This window comes from Capsicum annuum, chromosome 5 (genome assembly GCF_002878395.1).
Source record: "Capsicum annuum cultivar UCD-10X-F1 chromosome 5, UCD10Xv1.1, whole genome shotgun sequence".
Lineage (NCBI taxonomy): Eukaryota > Viridiplantae > Streptophyta > Magnoliopsida > Solanales > Solanaceae > Capsicum > Capsicum annuum.
This window is the reverse complement of record NC_061115.1, coordinates 218,775,617-218,794,631: the sequence shown is the minus strand read 5'-3', so window position 1 is coordinate 218,794,631 and position 19,015 is coordinate 218,775,617. Positions and strand designations below refer to the sequence as shown.

At 35.6% G+C, this 19,015-nt stretch overlaps 2 protein-coding genes across 8 annotated transcripts in view; one reads left to right on the top strand and one right to left on the bottom strand.

Moving 5' to 3' along the window:
* Window positions 1–258: 258 nt before the first annotated feature.
* Window positions 259–19,015, bottom strand: part of LOC107872697 (cilia- and flagella-associated protein 298) — a 23,270-nt gene continuing 4,513 nt past the window's right edge. Inside the window, exons 2-10 of one of the 7 annotated variants that reach the window (XR_007055589.1) lie at window positions 17,120–17,169; window positions 15,496–15,628; window positions 14,740–14,846; window positions 14,616–14,664; window positions 14,384–14,507; window positions 6,175–6,202; window positions 5,961–6,068; window positions 3,127–4,751; window positions 284–683 (exon numbers count right to left, since the gene is read on the bottom strand). Coding sequence is in view for 2 of the 7 variants with exons in the window: in XM_016719318.2 (XP_016574804.2) it covers window positions 14,491–14,507; window positions 14,616–14,664; window positions 14,740–14,846; window positions 15,496–15,628; window positions 15,742–15,936 (501 nt within the window). In the remaining 5 variants the exon portion in view is untranslated. Of the gene's footprint in view, window positions 4,752–5,959; window positions 6,069–6,174; window positions 6,203–11,799; window positions 14,508–14,615; window positions 14,665–14,739; window positions 14,847–15,495; window positions 15,629–15,741; window positions 17,067–17,119; window positions 17,170–19,015 lie in introns of those variants that run through there. The other 6 variants (XR_007055588.1, XR_007055591.1, XR_007055590.1 and 3 more) reach the window with 6 other exon arrangements.
* On the top strand, window positions 6,212–9,005 carry LOC107872698 (probable membrane-associated kinase regulator 4). Its single transcript, XM_016719322.2, has one exon. The coding sequence runs from the start codon at window positions 7,748–7,750 to the stop codon at window positions 8,834–8,836; it is 1,089 nt and encodes a 362-aa protein (XP_016574808.1). The 5' UTR covers window positions 6,212–7,747; the 3' UTR covers window positions 8,837–9,005.

The window sequence follows — 19,015 nt, the reverse complement described above, 5'->3', positions numbered from 1 at the left end:
TGAAATAAAATAAAAAATAGCTCAATAATATCCACAATACATAAAAGAAAAAAGAAAAAGTATGAAATAAATGACTACTAAGTAGGAAGTCTTTTTTAATCAAAAGATAAATATATACATTTGCACAATAAGTATAAGGAAACTTGGAAAATGAAAAAAGGAGCAATAAAGAAACATTGTTGTTGGGGTTCGAACCTGAGCAATCACGCAATAGAAAATTGGAAAATGAAAAAAGGAGCAATAAAGAAACATTGTTGTTGGAGTTCGAACCTGAGCAATCACACAATAGAAAATTGGAAAATGAAAAAAGGAGCAATAAAGAAACATTGTTGTTGGGGTTCGAACCTGAGCAATCACGCAATAGAAAATTGAAAAATGATAAAAGGAGCAATAAAACGTTGTTGCTAGGGCTCGAACCTGAGCAATCACACATTAAGAGCAACTTTCAAGTGGCATACCAAACCATCTCACCAGCCAACCTAGTTGTTATTGTGGGTGCACAATATATATTTAACATAATACTTTGATATATATATAGATATACAAACCATATATACAGAGTTTTTCTCGAGGCTAGCGGGTGCACTCAATGTAGGTCCGCCTCTGCCTATCCTCTAATAGTCGCACATCTAGAGTACAATCTACAGTTTCACGAGAACTCAATAACTTTTGCTCATCATACCCTATATATAACAAAAAAAAAACAAACATTAAATATCTATATATATTCAACTAAAAGCTCAATTATTATATAAGAGTAAAGCATTTATTAACCCCTGAATTATGATCAAATTTGTTGCGACACACTTCAACTTCACATGGGTCCTATTACCTCCCGAACTAAATTTTAGCGTATTTTTATCAACCTTTTTAGCTGGCATAGCACCTTTTATCATCCTTTTTAGCTTACGTGGCACCTTTGAAGTGGACTCTATTTTATGTAATAAACGTGTCACGTCAACACAAAAGGGTGATAAAAATACGCTAAAATTGAGTTCAGGGGATAATAGGACCCATGTGAAGTTGGAGTGCGTCGCAGCAACTTTGGCTATAGTTCGAGGGGTACTGGACGCTTATCTCTTGTATAGTATTAACTTGAGATGGTTGCACGAATCTATAAAGTTCAAATTCTGAATTCGCCGGTGCAACTTCTTTGGCGAAAATGACAAGCCAAACGTGCATATTTTGAGGTTGTTAATTAATCTTAGAAGGTGTCTATCAACTTTCTTCATGTCACATGAAGATATCCAACAATGAGGGCCCTCACTGTTTCAACAAATCTGAAAAGTTTATAAATATTTTTTTTGTTGTTTTATTTGACATGAAAAAAAATGGAACTAACAACATCCAGAATTTCTGTTATTGGTGGGTCATAAATAATCCACAATGTGCCTGTAATTGCTCTTTCATTTCCTTTTCTGTCTCTCTTGGAAATTAAAAAAAAAAAAAGTTGTGCCTCTTGGTGTTCTCAGAGGCAAACTAATTTGCAATTTGAAAGCAATGGTTCACTGTGTAGATACTGTTATTATATCATTAAAATTAAAATAAGAGATAAGTATCCAGTATTCTCTCGAACTATAGCCAAAGTTGCTACCACACACCTAACTTCACAGGGGTCCTATTATTCTCGAAACTCAATTTTAACATATTTTTATCCCCCTTTTATGCTGACACGGCACCTTTATTACATAAAATGGAGCCCACATCAAAGGTGTCACGTCAGCTAAAAAGATTGACAAAAATACGTTAAAATTTAGTTCAGCGGGTAATAAAGCTCTCGTGAAATAAGAGTGTGTCGTAGCAAATTTAATCATAGTTCAGGAGTACTAAATGCTTTACTCCTTATTATATCATTAAAATAATATACAATTTTATGTATAAGTTATATCGAAATACTATATTATTTTGGGTATTCGAACAAAGTCTCCTATTGCTAGTTGAAAGAAAAAAAGAATCTACATATAATATGTGGAGATATTCTTAATTAATGGTGGGATGCTTTTCGAGAAAAGAAAACCTACAAGCTTGACATAAAGCAGATAATATTTCACTATGTTACAAGAGTACCTTTTGGCTGGCGTAACCCAACAACGGGTATTAGAGTCGCAATGAAACTTGATTTACTACGTTTACCATGCCGAAGGTGTTATAAGAATACCTTTTTGGCTGACATAACCCAACAACGGGTATTATGAGCCGGAGTGGAACTTGATTTACTACGTTTACCATGCCGAAGGTGTTGCACTATGTTATAAGAGTACCTATTTGGCTGACGCAGGCCAACAACCGGTATTATGAGCCGGAGTGGAACTTGATTTACTACGTGTATCATGCCGAAGGTGTTGCACTATGTTATAAGTGCCTTTTTGGCTGACGTAGCCCAACAACGGATATTATGAACAGGAGTGGAACTTAATTTACTACGTTTATCATGCCAAAGGTGTTGCACTATGTTATAAGAGTACCTTTTTGGCTAGCGTAGCCCAACAACGGGTATTAGAGTCGGAGTGGAGTTTGATTTACTACGTTTATCATGCCAAAGGTAGTTTGAAGATACACGCATACAAGAATAAGCTAGCTCTAATCTCCAATATACCGGTCATAAATGTTCGATCATATCATGGGTGGCACACAGTGAATCTCGAAAATCGTGATAGTGCGACTCATTGAAACATAGTTTGAGAGAAGATTATTAGGTATGTGGACAAAGTATCACGCTGATAGCTGAGAAGATTGTGAAATTACATAGATGTTTTAGCGATACTCTTAATTTTGTAAGGACTAATGGAAATAAATCACCTGAGCTTTGGCTAAACTAAATTGCATCACATTATGTTAAGAATATCTTTTTAACGGACTTGAGCCAACATATTAGATACATAGATGTCATATCAGTTAGGCAGGATTTAATACAAGATATCAAAACATTGTAGAAGTATAATATAATAATAACATACCCAATATAATGTGACTGGGGTAAGAAAGGATGCAGTGTGTAAAAAGATCTTATTTCTACCATGTGAAGTATAGAGATTGTTTTTGATAAACAATATAACAAGAGCATATCCAATGTGATTCTATAAGTGAGACTGAGAAGAATAAAATATATGTAGACCTTATTCTTACCTTGTGAGATAAAAAGGTTGTTTCCAATAATTCCTGGCCTCAAGAATGTACAAGCAAGAGCAATTTGACACATTAAACCTCCCTCTATGCTAGAAGTTCGGAGAAAGTCTGAAACAAAAATTTATTATACGCAACAGTCTTATCCTACATCACTGTAAAATATATGTAGACTTTATCCTTACCTTGTGAGGTAAAGAGGTTGTTTCTGATAGTTCTTGACCTCAAGAATGTACAAGCAAGAGTAGTTTGATACATTAAAGCTCTCGCCATGCGAGAGGTTCGAAAAAAGACTGAACCACAAGAATTTTTGTACGCACCAGTCTTACCCTACATTACTACCCTGGGAATGTTTTCATGACTTAAACGTGTGACTTTTTGATCACAAAAATGTAAAAGTATACTACATGTAAACCTTATCCTTACCTTGTGAGGTAAAGAGGTTGTTTCCGATAGTTCCTGACCTCAACAATGTTCAAGCAAGAGTAGTCTGATGCATTAAAACTTCCGCTATGCTAGGGGTTCAAAAAAAAGATTGAACCAAAAGAATTTATTGTACACAGCAATCTTACACCTACATTACTGTCGATGAGTATTTTCATGAATTAAACCCGTGACTTTCTAATGACAAAAATATAAAAAGTATACTATAAAATTTTATAATGAGTGGGGAAGTTTCAAAAACTTGAAAAGACTTAGAAAAAAATATTACTCTCGAGTTCCAACCTTTCTCATCCTCCACCATCACCTGTCGGATCGTGTGTTTTTCTTGTTTCTTTCTTTTCTTTATTAGTACTTATTAGTAGTTCAATGTCAACAATCTAATTATTCATTATTATTTTTTTAATATTCTTTTTCTTGATTTTGTGCATAAATTATTATTTATATTCAAAAAGACACAGACAAGTGAACACATTTAGGTAAAAGGACCACCATATAATACTATGGAGAGAAGTGACATTGTTTCTTTCTTTTAGTTTTTCAATGAGTGTGTTCGACATCCATATTAAAGCTTGAGTAATTTGAATTTATGTTGGGAAAGTATCATTATGTAAAGCATTTTTTATCAAAGACGACTCTATATTCAGAGTTTTGGTACTCACATTAGAGTCCGAGTAATTTGTATTTGTGTTGGGGAAGTGTCACTATGTAAAGCGCTCTTTATCAAAGTGACATTGTATTTCGGCGACGACTCCATATCCAGGAAGTGAACCCCAAACATTTGGTCAAGGATAGAGAAATACTTACTGCTCCACCACAATCTTTGGTGATGAGAAGTGACATTGTGCTTTTAGGTTTCCACTTGGTGACGACTCCATATTCAGGGTTTGAACCCGAGACATCTGGTTCAGGATAGAGGAGTACTTACCACTCTGCCACAACCTTTGGTGATGAGAAGTGACACTTTTTTTTTTGATTTCTCACTCGATGTCCAGTACCCACATTGAAATCCGACTAATCTAGATTCGCGTCGAGAAGTCCCATTAAGCGGGTAAAGCGCTTCCTACAAAAAACAACTCCATACCCAAAACTTAAACTCGAGATACCTGGTTAAGGATGAAGGAGTACTAACCACTCCAGAACCCGAGATCTTCAGTGGTGAGAAGTGACATTGTTTATTTTTCCTTCTTGAAAAAGACAGTAAGATAAAGTTACAAATAAAGCTCCTGGAATCCAGTTAAAAAAAAAAGGCAGGAAACTAGGCAAAACAAAGTGGTTCATGAGCTCCAAGTGTTATTATATTCATCTTTAGTAAGTTTAGTGTGCTTTCTCTAAAGTAAATATAACTGTTTTAGCTAAAGTGACATGCACACAATGACACACACAACTCCATATTCTCTTTTATAGTGAAAAAAATGATGAAAATTGTGTTATATTTTGAGAATTGGAATGTGTCAAAATTCGTTGTGTATATAGCTTGATGCACGAAAACTCCAGCTATACGTAAAAATTTCACTTTGCATTTTTGCAAGTGGAGGCCAGAGTGAACTCCTAGTTATACGACGACAACTCTTACCACTGATCAAGTGTCTATTGCATGTCGAGGGACTTATGACGTACTCCATGTGAGATAAGCGTAGTATCTAAATGGAGAAGGGTAGAGGAACTGTACTCGGTTGAGAGATAGACAGAAGAGGTCAGGGAGCCTCGGTTTCTGAGGTGGCATGGTGACAAATGAGAGCAATTACAACAAAAGCAACGGAAGATTTAGGATTAGCTCCAGACGGATTTCTCGATCATAAGAAGTTCGCGATGTTTAAAGTTTTTTTGATGATGGACTAATAAGATCTAAATTAATTTGACAACTTGAAATGATATAAGCAATGAGTCTAGTGGGGGAGCCTCAACACAAATTAGACATATCATTATTGGTTAGTAATTTGATAATAAATCTCCAAACCTATCAAATGATTCATTGAGTTTTTTTTTTCTTGTTTAATAATTGAAAAAAAAAAGAAAAAGAAAAAGAAAAAGAAGAAAGACATTAATTGAATTTATTAGAACTTTATATCAATTAACTTGAGTACTATCACCACCTATTATTCTTTTAAGACAATGAGTGTGAACTTACTATAAGTATATATTCTTTAAAATAATTCTAACTATATAAGTGGTAAAATTCACAAATAGCCACTTTTAAACCCATGTAATTGAAAAATAGTCACCGTCATAGGTTTTATATCTGAAATTCTATGCCAATGTTTATTTTTGAAAGACAGTCGAAAAGTGATCAGTGAGCGTTATTTCTAAACGCAAAGGTGGACCCACGTATAGCGATGGGGTGTACATGCACCCGTTAACATCGAAAATAATTGTGTGTATATGTATGTATATACCTTGATAAATTGGAATATATACTATAGTGCATCCATAGTTGACAAATAGTGCACCTTGGTGTGTTGGTTGACGCCTGCACTTCCATCCACGCGACCAAGGGTCGATTCCTGGAACCACACAACACAACATTTTCTCTTTTATTTCCAATTCTTCATATTTAAAGACTTATTAACAAAACTTGATGAAATGGGGATTCGAACCATCGATCATTACCTCAGGTGAACTCTCTTTCATCATTGACCTACCACAACCGATTGTTAAAAATTGATAAAAGTAAACTTCATATTTCAATTCTTCAGATTTAAAGGCTTATTATCAAAGTTGTAACAAAAATTAATGAAATGGGGATTCGAACTTACAACCAATCCCTAAGGTGAACAGTCCTTCACCACTGACCTACCACAATTGATGGTTATAAAAGTAAACTTTATATTATAAAAAAGTAAAGCTATTATCTTAGAACTCATATTCGTTCGATATAATTATTTTTGCATTATTGTTCATATCTTTGGCGACCAATTAAATATGATAATACCCCTTAATCGACACTCAAAGTTTTTCTAACGTCTTAAGATAATATTGGTGCACCACAATATTATCAAAAGCAGTAAGCGTAAAAAAGCTTCAAGGTCTATTGTGTTTAATCATAAAGTACAAATAAAGTGTAAGATTTAACAAAAAAGGCATAAAAGGAGAAAAAAAATATAAATATATGTCTAGTCCAAGACTAATAATATAAGTATGAATGAGAAATATATGAACAAAATTTTTTATTTTTTTTTATAAATCAATTGTTTAGCCTTCGTCTAGGAAAAGTATGTATTAGAAATTAGAACCTAAACTGCACATTAAGCGAGACGAGCGCTCAACACATTTTGAGTCTTACTTTGAGGCTTATGCGTGCATTTGACAACACTGGTGCACCCACAGACTTCAAATCCTGGGTTTGCCTCTGTCTAGACGCATAAATCACTATGAACTGCGGAAAGGTACAAGTCCAATAGGGTAAAATAAAAAAGGTGTATAATAGTAGATACCCAGTAAAGTAGTCGAGGTACGTACAAGCTATTCCAAACATCACTGTCACCCAAAAAAAAAAAAGATGGGGTGGGAAATGAGACTTAAAAGACGTAAAAGAACAGCCCAACGAACTAAAGTTCTCGCTATGCACAAGATTCGGAAAGGGCATGACCACAAGGATCTATTGAGCAGACTAAAGAAAGTAGAGATAAGCATCCAGTATCCCCTCGAACTATGGCAAAGTTGCTATGACATATTCCAACTTCACATAGGTCCTATTACACCCCTGAACTAAATTTTAGCATATTTTTATCACCCTTTTTACTGACGTGACACCTTTATTACATAAAATGGGACCCACATCAAAGGTGTTATGTCATCTAAAAAGATTATCAAAAGGTGTCACGTCAGCACAAAAGAGTGACAAAAATACATTAAAATTGAGTTCAGAGGGTAATAAGACCCCCGTGAAGTTGAAGTATGTCGTAGCAAATTTGATCATAATTCGGGTACTAGATGTTTTACTCAAGAAATTATTACAAGAATTGTTTAACCATATAAACAATTTTTCCCTTTACGTGCTAAATTTCATATTTGAGATCATTTAAAATATGTCTAAAAACATCAAACATATGCAGCCATATTTTAAAAGAAAAAGTTAACACCACCATCCTCTTTATAAAATGGTCCTCTTCACCAGCATTTGCTCTCAAAACTCAAAACTTACACTACCAAAAAACTCTCAAACATAGTCAAAAAAAACACCATGGAATATGCAGAAATTCGTCGTTTTTCGTGTGACAATGTAGAGGAAGAAGACTACATAGACATGGAAGTAAGTTCAAATCCAAACATATTTTCTCAATTCAAAAACTCCCCTTCACAAGCTAGAGAATTCGAATTCCAAATGTTTCCGAGTTCTATCGATAAAGACACAACAACTTCACCAGCTGATGAACTGTTCCATAATGGAAAACTTCTTCCTCTTCGCCTCCCTTTTGGAACAACACAAATGGTGGAGAAGTTGCTTCAGAATCCTAGCAAACATGTTCATGTAACACGAAAAAACGATGTTTTTGATGAGTCTTTTAGTACTCCTTTGTTCACAACTACTACTAATACTCCTACGAGTAATAACACTCCGTTTGAATCATGTAATATCTCTCCGGTTGAGTCTTGTCAAGTTAGTAGGGAACTCAATCCGGAGGAATACATGTTCGAGTATTCAGCTGATGGAAACAATGCGTTTCCACCAGACGATGAGAACACAAAGAGGTCATGGACGAGGAAACTCAAGCAAATAAAGAACTCCTCGTTTGGTTCTAAACTTAAGTCTTCGCGTTCTTACCTCAAGTCTTTCTTTTCTAAATCTGGTTGCACGAACGAGTACTCTGCAGCTGCTTCAAAAGCAATCGACAAAGGACCTCTCCCAATAGCTAAGAAAGAGCCGTTTGGGCAAATCCAGCGAGGTGCAAATTCATCAAAAGGATTCAAAAAAGAGAATGATCGCGATCAAGATATCAGAGGTCGACATAGAAGGTCATTCTCAGGAGCTATTAAAAGATTTTCGACAACTAAATCATCTTCATCTTCATTTTCACCATCTACTTCAGGCTCGTTGTCAGCTTCAAGCTCGAATAATTCCAACGAATTTCAAGAAATGCACTTCTTCAAGAGAAGCAGCAGTACATATTCAGAAATAGAGAACTCAATTCAAGCAGCAATTGCTCATTGCAAAAACTCTCAGCAACAGTTCAATTCAAGAAAGACAATAAGCGATATCGGAGTTTGTTCGTTGTCAGCTTCTAAAGTGATCATTGATGAACAAGAAAGACCTGGACTCTGCAGAGGATAAATTTTTCGGTTTTTGGACAAACTTTTAAGTTATCTTGTTATTTGATGCTTCTGTCCTACTTAGTTTTTGTGTAATGAGCCTCCATATAGATTAGCAATTCCCATAATGAGGACATAAATTGCTAGTACTTGTGACAAATGCAAATGAAGGTTATTCTAGTACATTATTCTACTGGATACTTGTTACTTCCTACCGGTATCGGTACAAGGTAACTCTGTCTACCAAGGTTTAGAGCGATGAGAAGAAATTACGGTATGTTGCTCGGACTCTTCAAAAATGTCGACGGGTGTGAGTCAGATCCTCCAAAAATAGTGTACTTTTGAAGGATCCGACACGGGTGCGGCAACATTTTTGGAGAGGCCGAGCAACTAATTACCTAGTCTTTGCTGGAATTCGAACCCTGAATGAACCACTTCATGCAAAGAGGCATTATCTCTACAATCAAGAAGCTATGTTACTCTTCAAAAATACCGTCGGATGTGTGACAGATCCTCCAAAAGCTATCCATTTTTTTTTTGGAGGATCTGACATGTGTCCGACAATATTTTTAGAATCCGAGGAACACGGCCAAGAAGTGTGGGGAGATAGATGAGATTTTGAGATTCCTCCACATTTAACCAAAGGTCTTATTCTTGTTCGGACTCTTCAAAAATGTCGAAGGGTGCTTGTCCGATCCTCCAAAAATAGTGTATTTTTGAAGAATCCGACACTCCTGCGGCAACATATTTGGAGAGTCCAAGCAACTTAGCTTATTCCTACATGATGTCAATTCGAATTAGTTGGCCCACTAAATTTTAGATACCATATGATTCAACAAAATAACACTTACTACATAAAGAATTAGTTTCCTTTTGTTTTATTTTTGAGTTGAGAGTCTATCGGAAACGGGCTCTCTACCTCTAAGGTAGACAAAAATCTACATACGCACTATCCTCCTCCGACCGCACTTATGGGATTACACTAGGTATGGTGTTTTTGGTTTCATTATGCCTCAATATAAAGGTAAAGAATTTGACTAATAAAGAGCTATTTTGAGCATAATGAATGAAAATAAAATAGAGTAATTGTCTTTTGACTGCTACATATTAAAATTAGGAAGCTTCAACCTGAAGTTTAAGTATAAATTGCTAGTGCTATTAGTTTAATGTATGTAAATTAATGAAACTAATGATGATTTTATTTAGAATAAGAATCTATGCAGGCAGAAAAAAGATAGTGGCTTAATGGTCCTTAAAGTACATCAATAATTATTTTAAATAAATATTCATACATGATTCACTTTATAACTGGGACACTTCACTTAATTTGAGACATGTACTTTCAGCTTTCTATTTTATAGAGGTTAATTTCATAGATGTTCACTAACCTCTCACTTTATCACCTTAAAAAGGATATTTCGGTGTATTAAAACTTCTGCTATGTGTGGGGTTCAGAGAAGAATCAAACCGCAAGAATTTAATTGTTCAAAGTCTTAACTTACATTTTTGTCTTTCACGGCTTGAACTCATGACCTCCTATCCACATTGCCTTAACTATTTTTTTTGTAACAAGAAATTAAATTGCTGCACTAGATTTATGTTTTTACGTGTTTTTGTTGTAGTTACTGTTCAATATGCTTTGCAAATGGCTTTTTTTTTTTCATTTATGTTATTTCCTTTTCGAACTGCTTTAATATGGTTTTTAGCAAGCTGAGGTCTATCGGAAACAACTTCTCTAACTCCAGTTAAGGTTTGCGACTCTGCATACACCTACCCTCCGCAGACCCAATTTTGTAGGACTACCTGAAATTTCTTTTTTATTAACTTTGAATACTTCTGCTCTTTTAGTTTAATATTTATTATCTCTTATCATCACAGACTAATCATAGCAAATCTTTTTGTTTAGTGAAGGGAAATTGTCCCATTCATCATAAAATAAAATATTAATAGTGAGGTACTGAGGTCACTCTAATCAAAAGAAATACCAAAAATAATCATCAATTTTGATTGCCAAGCCCACTTGAGTGGCACTCAAAGGATAGCTTAGTCATCTGATTATATTTACTTTAATGTTAAATAAAGGGAAAATGCTTTGTTTTCACACACGAAATTGCTGAGAGACATTCAAACTTTAGAGGATCCTATTATCCTTGGACTAATTAAAACCGTATTTTTGGCAACCTTAGTGCCTACGTGGCACATCAGTGAATCAACACTGAAGGTCCACGTAGGCACTAAAGTTGTCAAAAATACAATTTTAATTAGTCCAGGGGTAATAGGACCCTCCTAAAGTTCGAGTGTGACTCAGCAATTTCGTGTATAGTTTAAAGTGAAAACAATGCATTTTCTCTTAAATAAATAAATGATTTCAATAGCTACATAAATGTTTATTAGTAAAAATTTATCCTGCAACTACATAAAATGTTTATTAGTAAAAAACTTATTCCGCAGCTGATGTTTATACCAACCTATCTTACTTAACTATTATTGGGTTTAAAAATTATGGTTAAGTATGTATTAATTAACTATAGTTTTACAATACGAGTATATGTGAAGACACTTGTCATATATTCATTGAGTTGATATAATCATATAAATACCAGCGCGATGAATATTTACCATGGGAGAAGGTACAAAGATAATCGAATGTAATTCATTGTTCAAGTCAAGTTTCCTTGTTGTCCCTTTACATTCCTTCGAAGTCATTCGAAAGGATTCTATAAATTTTTGGAGTGCAACGTTGTGATTGTTTCCTCTTCTTACAGTCGAGTGACTTTATACCTATCTTAACTGAGAAAACTAGTTCCAGACCTGAGAGACAGGTGATACGCGATTTGAAGTTAGGTAGATAATGGGTTCAACCGTTAACCTGCATCCACTTAATATCACGCTTTTATCTGCAATTTAAACTTGTGACATGCGTCTAATCCACAAATTACGCGATTGCACTCTTACCACTAGAGCAAATCCTTGGGGGCAAAGTAAGGCCAAAGATTCATAAACAATTTTCCTTTCACTATTAGGAAAAACAAAGAAAGAAAAATATAGAAGAGGAGCCTTGGATTAGCTCGAAAAGTTGCTTCCATGTGAGCAGGAGGTGACGGATTCAAACCTTGAAAACAACCTCTGACAGAAATGCAAAGTAAGATTGTGTACAATACACCCTTGTGGTGGGGCCCTTTCCCGGACCCTGCGCATAGTGGGAGCTTTGGTGCACCGGACTACCCTTTTTAAAGAAGAAAAACATACATGCAACTAAGTATGTGGCCTAATGGTTCAATGAAGCTGGATTGAGCACCATGATGTCTCAGTTTCAATTCCCAACAGAGACACACACTAGGTGATTTCTTCCCACCTGGTTCTAGCTAGAGGCGGAGTCAAGATTTTCATTAAGGAGGTTCAAAAGTGCACACACGAACTAGCCGAAGGGAATTCAACATCTATTATATATACATAAATTTATTTAACCGTATATAAATAATATAATTTTTCATCGAAGGGTAAGAATGAACCCCTGAATATATGCTAGCTCCACTCTTGATTCTAGCCTTGGTGGACAGAGTTACCTGGTACCTGTTGCTGGTGGGAGGTGACAAGTACCCCATGGAATTAGTCAAGGTGCGCAGAAGTTAGCCTGAACACCAGGTTATAAAAAAAAAAAAAAAAATACCTTTCATTTTCATATATCTTGGAGTAAAAGAAAAATCAATCTTTTAAATTTCGAGTGGGGGGTTTTTGAAACCTTAAAATAAGAGAGAATGTTAGGCAGATTTTTGACAAAAATTAGACCAAAAATAAACATTGTTGTAAAGATTCATTGATGATGTTAAGCACTTAGGAATACACTGATAAGCATATTACAAGAAACACTTTCTCCCCACCAATTTCCCAAAGTGTTTAGAGAATCAAATACCAAAAAAGCTTACTAAAAGTTGTGGTCTAAACTCCTTTTTTTCTTTCTGAATATTTTCTTTAGTCAATGTTAGCAAATCAAGCATCACCACTAATTTCTAATTTTCAAGATAAATGATCCTTACATTTACCAGAGGCCACGGGCTCGAGCTGGGGAAACAACCTCTACCAGAAATGTAGGGTAAGGCCGTGTAAGTAAACCCTTGTGGTCCGGCCCTTCTATGAACCCCACATATAGTGCTAGCTTAGTGCACCAGACTGTCCTTTCCTATTTACTAGGGGATGGCATACTTTGATTTAAGAAATGGATTGGACTATGCACTGGTACTTTACTTCCGCATTATGTTGCTCCGATCCTCTAAAATAGTGTATTTTTTAAGGATCCGACAAAGATGCAGCAACATTTTTCGGGAAGTCCAAATAAAATAGCTCTCCCCTAAGTAACGGTGGTAGCATTTTTGAAGAGTTCAAGCAACACAGCTTCTGCCATAAGAAAGAACTCAGTAGAAATCATCTTAGTTGCTCGGATTCTCCAAAAATATTGCCACACCCGTGTTGGATCCTTCAAAAATACACTATTTTTGAAGGATCCGACATGCACCGGTTGACATTTTTGAAGAGTCCGAGCAACATAGGAAATCATAGCAGCAGTTTTTTTCTACTTTTCGTTCTTTTCTCTGAGTGGAACTTTCACCTACATGAGCCTCAAAAAGCATAATTAATTCTGGAGATACTCAGCCACATCGAGTATTTACACCAAACTACATTAATTTACCATAACGTAAGCAATAAATTCAAGTGAATCTATTTTAATTAACTATTGCTAGTCATACAGATGCATTTAGGGGACAACATCAGCTTAGTGTAAACACTTCATGTATGAACTTTTTTTCACCTAACTCCAACCATATATAAAAGAGGAAGACAGCAGGTTGATGATCATTATAAATATAATCTATGAGTTCTGTGTATAGTATTGGAATGGACCTAAATCAGACAGAACGAATACACAAGATTATTATATAGCTGGTCTCAACTATTTTGAGATTTGAGGCAAAATCTATTTTCTTGGTAACCCCAGGGAAACCCGCAGTCGCTACCCTTTAGGTTCACAACTTAGTATATATACTTTTAATATCAAAGCATTTCTTTTGTCAAAGCATTGCTATGATATTATTTCACTTGTGTCTCTCTGCTCTCTACTTCATCAAGCATTAGTACAATTTATTGGTCCACATATCTATACGTAGGACAATTAGATGAATTAAACGAATAACTACAACAACTACTAGTACTTAGTACCAAACAATCGAAAGAATATCTATGAGCTCAAATCATCTTCATTGCACTTCTCATAATACATCAAACTGAGCAAGATAAAGAGCACAAAACACAGCAGTAAAAAGATAAAGGATCAGCACAGCTAGTCAAATAAGACATCTTTTGGAAGAAGAAACTCCGAAAGGAATATACGTTCGGGTACAAATTTACAGATAGGAATTAATGACTGGATTCACCGAGTTCGACTTGTAGCATATTAAGCTTTAACACTCGGGATAGTGGCTGTGGTTAAGATGCAAGGGGTAGATAAATAGTTTCCGTTCAAAAGTAATATGCAGTCAACTAGCAGGCAGTTAAATCCCAATAACTCACAAACCTTTGTAGCTCAGACAGGAAAGAATGCACCCAACAAACACGAAATCCATTCAAGAGTGTGTTTCCTGAATTGAAAGTCGTTCAAAGCCCAGACGTCATCATTTTATTTCAAGATTTTTCCCCACCTTCAAAATAAAATAATAACGCATCAAATTTTCGTTTTATATGTGGCAAAAAGAAAAGGTGTAAACAAACAAAAACGTCAACCAAAAAAAAGATCCAAAAGGAAGTACCAGAAAGTGATGCAGGAGGTGGAATAAGTGACTGCAGCCTGATTACAATCTGCACCCGCAGGTAGAGTGTTAGTGTACTGATATAGTGATATATCCGTGTGAGGCGGAGAAAAAAATTATATACCTTTGTTTTCTCATTTCTTCCTATAAAGTCACACAACTTTTTCCCTCTGGTGAGCTCTTTTCCTGCCCATAAAAGTTGCACTGTGTTTTCTTCAAGGATCTGCAAGTCTGTCAAATCAATTATTCACTCATGATTGCCGACGTTTTGAGTTTCACTTTAGATAGCTTGTAGGCCAAATATCAAGCGGAAACCATAATAAAGAGATGCAATATTCACTTGTTCACTCAAGACGTCTAAATGGCTTCACTTTCATTTGGAGAAAAGGGGTACGTATTCAGAATCTTTAATCCGATGAAATAGAATGAGCTGGACCATAATTGCAATTACATACAGATTAGACTATTTATGTCATTTAATAAGTGGAGACAGAAAAACTGTTATTAAAACCAAAGACCATGAATCAGAGTAGCTGGTATCCAAGTCTAATGTGCAACAAACCATTTTTAGTTCATATTATGAAGTATTTAACAGAGCAATTCCAAACCCGTGATAAGTAAGAAGATAAACAAGGGACTACATCTCCTTCTGAACTTGTTAAAAGTATATTTGCAGCCTCAGATAATTATGTCTCATCCCGAAGCATGAAGAACAATGGGCTTAGTTATCAACAATAACATGTAATCATGGAACTTGAAATAAAGCCACTGTTACTATATACTCATCGAATCTCAAACATGAGCGCTTGTCCTGAACTTTCATATATCGAAGGAAAGCATATGAGAGACAGGAGACTGAAATAAGTGATTATGAACATACCTGACAGGAACTGCTGTAGATCGGGACTTGATAATCCCATCACTGAATACGTTACCAAGAATTCTTTCTCAATGCTTCTTGTGTGATCGCGCAGCACATAAATTGATAGAGGCTTGTTATGTACAACCTGATCCTGTAATCCATTCCAATGGACAGAGATTAAGGAACCTATCATACATCATTTGAACCACAATGTGCAAGGATGCAAGAAACTCTCCTGCAAGACTTAATTAAAATCTTACGAACCTTTACATGCTTCTTATCCTTTGGAAAGAATAGAGCACAAAGCGAGTTTAATATCTGTGCATTGTTAAAGATGATCAAGCATGATACAAGAATAATCACGGATATGGGCTTATGAGAGTACGCGTTGGACCCGAGACTTGGTGTGTGCAATTGAAGAGACAAAGAGGACTTAATTATGCACCAAAAACCGTCCATACACTACACTTGGACTACACTCCATAGGCACCTTTGTCTTCCCTTCATTAAGGGCATTTTGGACATTTCACTTATGTTTTAATAAGTCTATAAATAGGCTAGTATTAGGTCTTTATTTCTTTAGTTGTTAAATGAGATTGTAAGACATAACTTGTAACACCATTCTTCTCTCATGGAGAGTGTAACACCTTAGTTGTAGGGCTTGGAAAAGCCACCAAAACCGAAATGAGGGTGATGCTAGTGTGGAATCACTAGTATTGCAAAACATTGTTAGTAACCTCGGTGCTTAACGCCCTCTTGTGTCATTGTAAGAGTGTTGGTGTTACTTTTACATGTATTAAGGGTCTTAGTGTTTAACATACACTTAGATTCTTAGTTCTTGTAAGAGTTGATGTCTCACTACCTATCTTTATCTTCTTGTAATCTTTTGTAGTGTTTCTTTCTTGTTTAGTGAAAACCGTTTGGTTCTTTTTATCCTTGTGTTGTTCTTCATCTTTTTGTTGTAGTTGGTACTGTTTTGGTGTGATTACACCTTGTTCATCTTGTCATTGTGTTGTATTCTCGGTTTGTGACTTGTGGCCGAGAGTGTGTTGTGGCGCTCTCGGTTTTCTCTTTTGTTTTGAGTCTTATTTCTGTATTGGGGGTTGGTTCCGCTATCAAGGCATCTAGACTTTCTGCTTCATTTTTTCGATTGCTTCATTCCTAGTTGTTTCTTAATCCATCAATCTCTGCTTAGTATGTAAAAGAAATAAATGACAGGATATTATGTGAAGATGAATAAACTCATCTCATTGCAAAAACTCCCTATGTTCCATAATATGATAAGTGTGACTAGATACATAGTCATTGATGTTAATTTGACTTGTATACAACATTAGTGATAACAAATGGAATATGAATAATGGGCGAAAACACAGAAATTCCCCTGCATATGCATGCGGGCTGGTACTCAGTGGATTATTCTGTGAGTGTAAGCTGGACAAACACCAGCACATTATAAACAAGAAGTATCAGAATGGTTTCATACATTTTTGCACATTCACATGAATACTGCAGAGGTTTATTTGCTCACCTAAACCTATAAGTTGCTCAAACCAAAAGTACTGACACTACTAATAATATGAATAAGCATTTCAGAGCAAATGTTAAAGCAATAATGAGATAAATCGATAGAGCACCAGACCTTGGAAGCATACGACATAGCTTCGGAGAGAGCTCTTACCAGAGGCATCACTGCATTGAATTTCAACCGTCAATTTTCCGAAGTGAAAGTTAAAACAACTTCAACTTATCAATAGTTATTTCAATATTACTAGCATTTTGATCGTAAACACCTTTGGGATTGCCTTGAAGATTAGAGACACAAGACTCGAATTCCAACCGTTAATTTTGGAAGGGAAAGCTATAACTACTTCAACTAAGCAATGATTATTTCGACATTACTAGCATTTTGATTGTAAAGACCTTTAGGATCGCCCTGAAGCTTAGAGAGACAAGGCCTAAATTTCATTAATTTTCAACTTTTGGTCAAAAACAAATCCCAATTTTTTGAATTTCAAACCTGAACTGTAAGTGTGCGAATTTACTAATTGAACTATCACCAACTATTTATTAAAAGACACCTCAACTATAAATAGTTAGTGATAGTTCAAGTAGGAAACCTACACACCTAATAGTTCATTGATACGATTCAAAGGGGCATCATAGCTTTCAACGACATCATTGGAGGCCAAGATGTAAAGACTCAAGCTTGGGGCTGCCTAACCAAGATGCATTAGTGTTGAGTGTGAAGAATAGCCCATTACAGTCCAAGGTCGCCCTCATTAGGGGCCCTTTTGTCATTTCCTTGGAGCATGAGGTGCCTATGGAGTGTAGGAACTCATTAAGCGCCTTTTGTTCATTTTGCTATGTAATAAGTTTAGCCAAGACTTTAAATAGCTTCTATTAGTTCATTTTTCAGCAACTTGGATATTATTTTGAGAATACTCTTAAGAGTGTCTTTGCAAGTGTGGAATCACTTGTGCAAGTGTGGATTCACCTGTGGCCGAACGTGGAATCGTTTGGTGTTGGTTACCCGTTTAGAAACGGAGGTTGCTTGGGGATTCCGATTTCCTTGAGGTCTTCGTAAGAACTTGGTGTTGCTTATACGATTTATAGGGGTCTTAGTGTTTGAAACACACTTTGGTTCTTGTTTATTGTATATTCGTATGTCAAGTTATCTATCTATCTATCTTTACGTTATTGTTGTTTGTCTATCTTGTTCTCGGTTTGTGCTTGCTTCCTTAGTGTTGTTTCATCTTGTTATCTTGTGTTGTTGGCTGGTTTGTATCATTCATGTATGTAACTCAAAAAACTGGAACACTTTAAGTGTATTTCTACTCTTCCCTCTTAATTTTCCGAAGCAAAAGCTATAAACAACTTCAACTAATCAATGATTATTTTGACATTACTAGCAGTTTTGATTGTAAATGCCTTTAGGATCACCTTGAAGCTTAGAGAGACAAGGCTTAAATTTCAATTGTTAATTTTCGAGTTGATGGTCAAAAACGCACCGAAAGTATCTCCTTTTTCTGAATTTCATACCTAAAGTATTATGTGCAAGTTTAGTACCTGAACCATCACATACTATTTATTAAAATATATTTCAACGTATCAAACTCAAAAAACTGTGATAAAGGGCAGCCCGGTGGCCTAAACCTCCTCCTATGTGCAGGGTCCGAGGAAGGACCCACTACAAGGGTGTATTGTACACAGCCTTATCTTACATTTCTGCCAGAGACTGTTTCCAAGGCCTGAACCCGTGACTTCCTAGTCACATGGCCGCAACTTTACCCGTTACTCCAAGGCTCCCCTTTCCAAAAAAAGAAAACGTAATACTTTAAGTATATTTTTGACATTTTCCTCTTGATTTTCCAAAGCAAAATCTACAAACAATTTCAACCAAGCAATGATTATCTCTACATTACTAGCAATTTTGATTGCAAATACCTTTATAATCGCCTTGAAGCAAGGCTCTAATTTCAACAATTAACTTTCAAGTTTCGGTCAAAAACACACATAAAGTATCCCAATTTTTTGA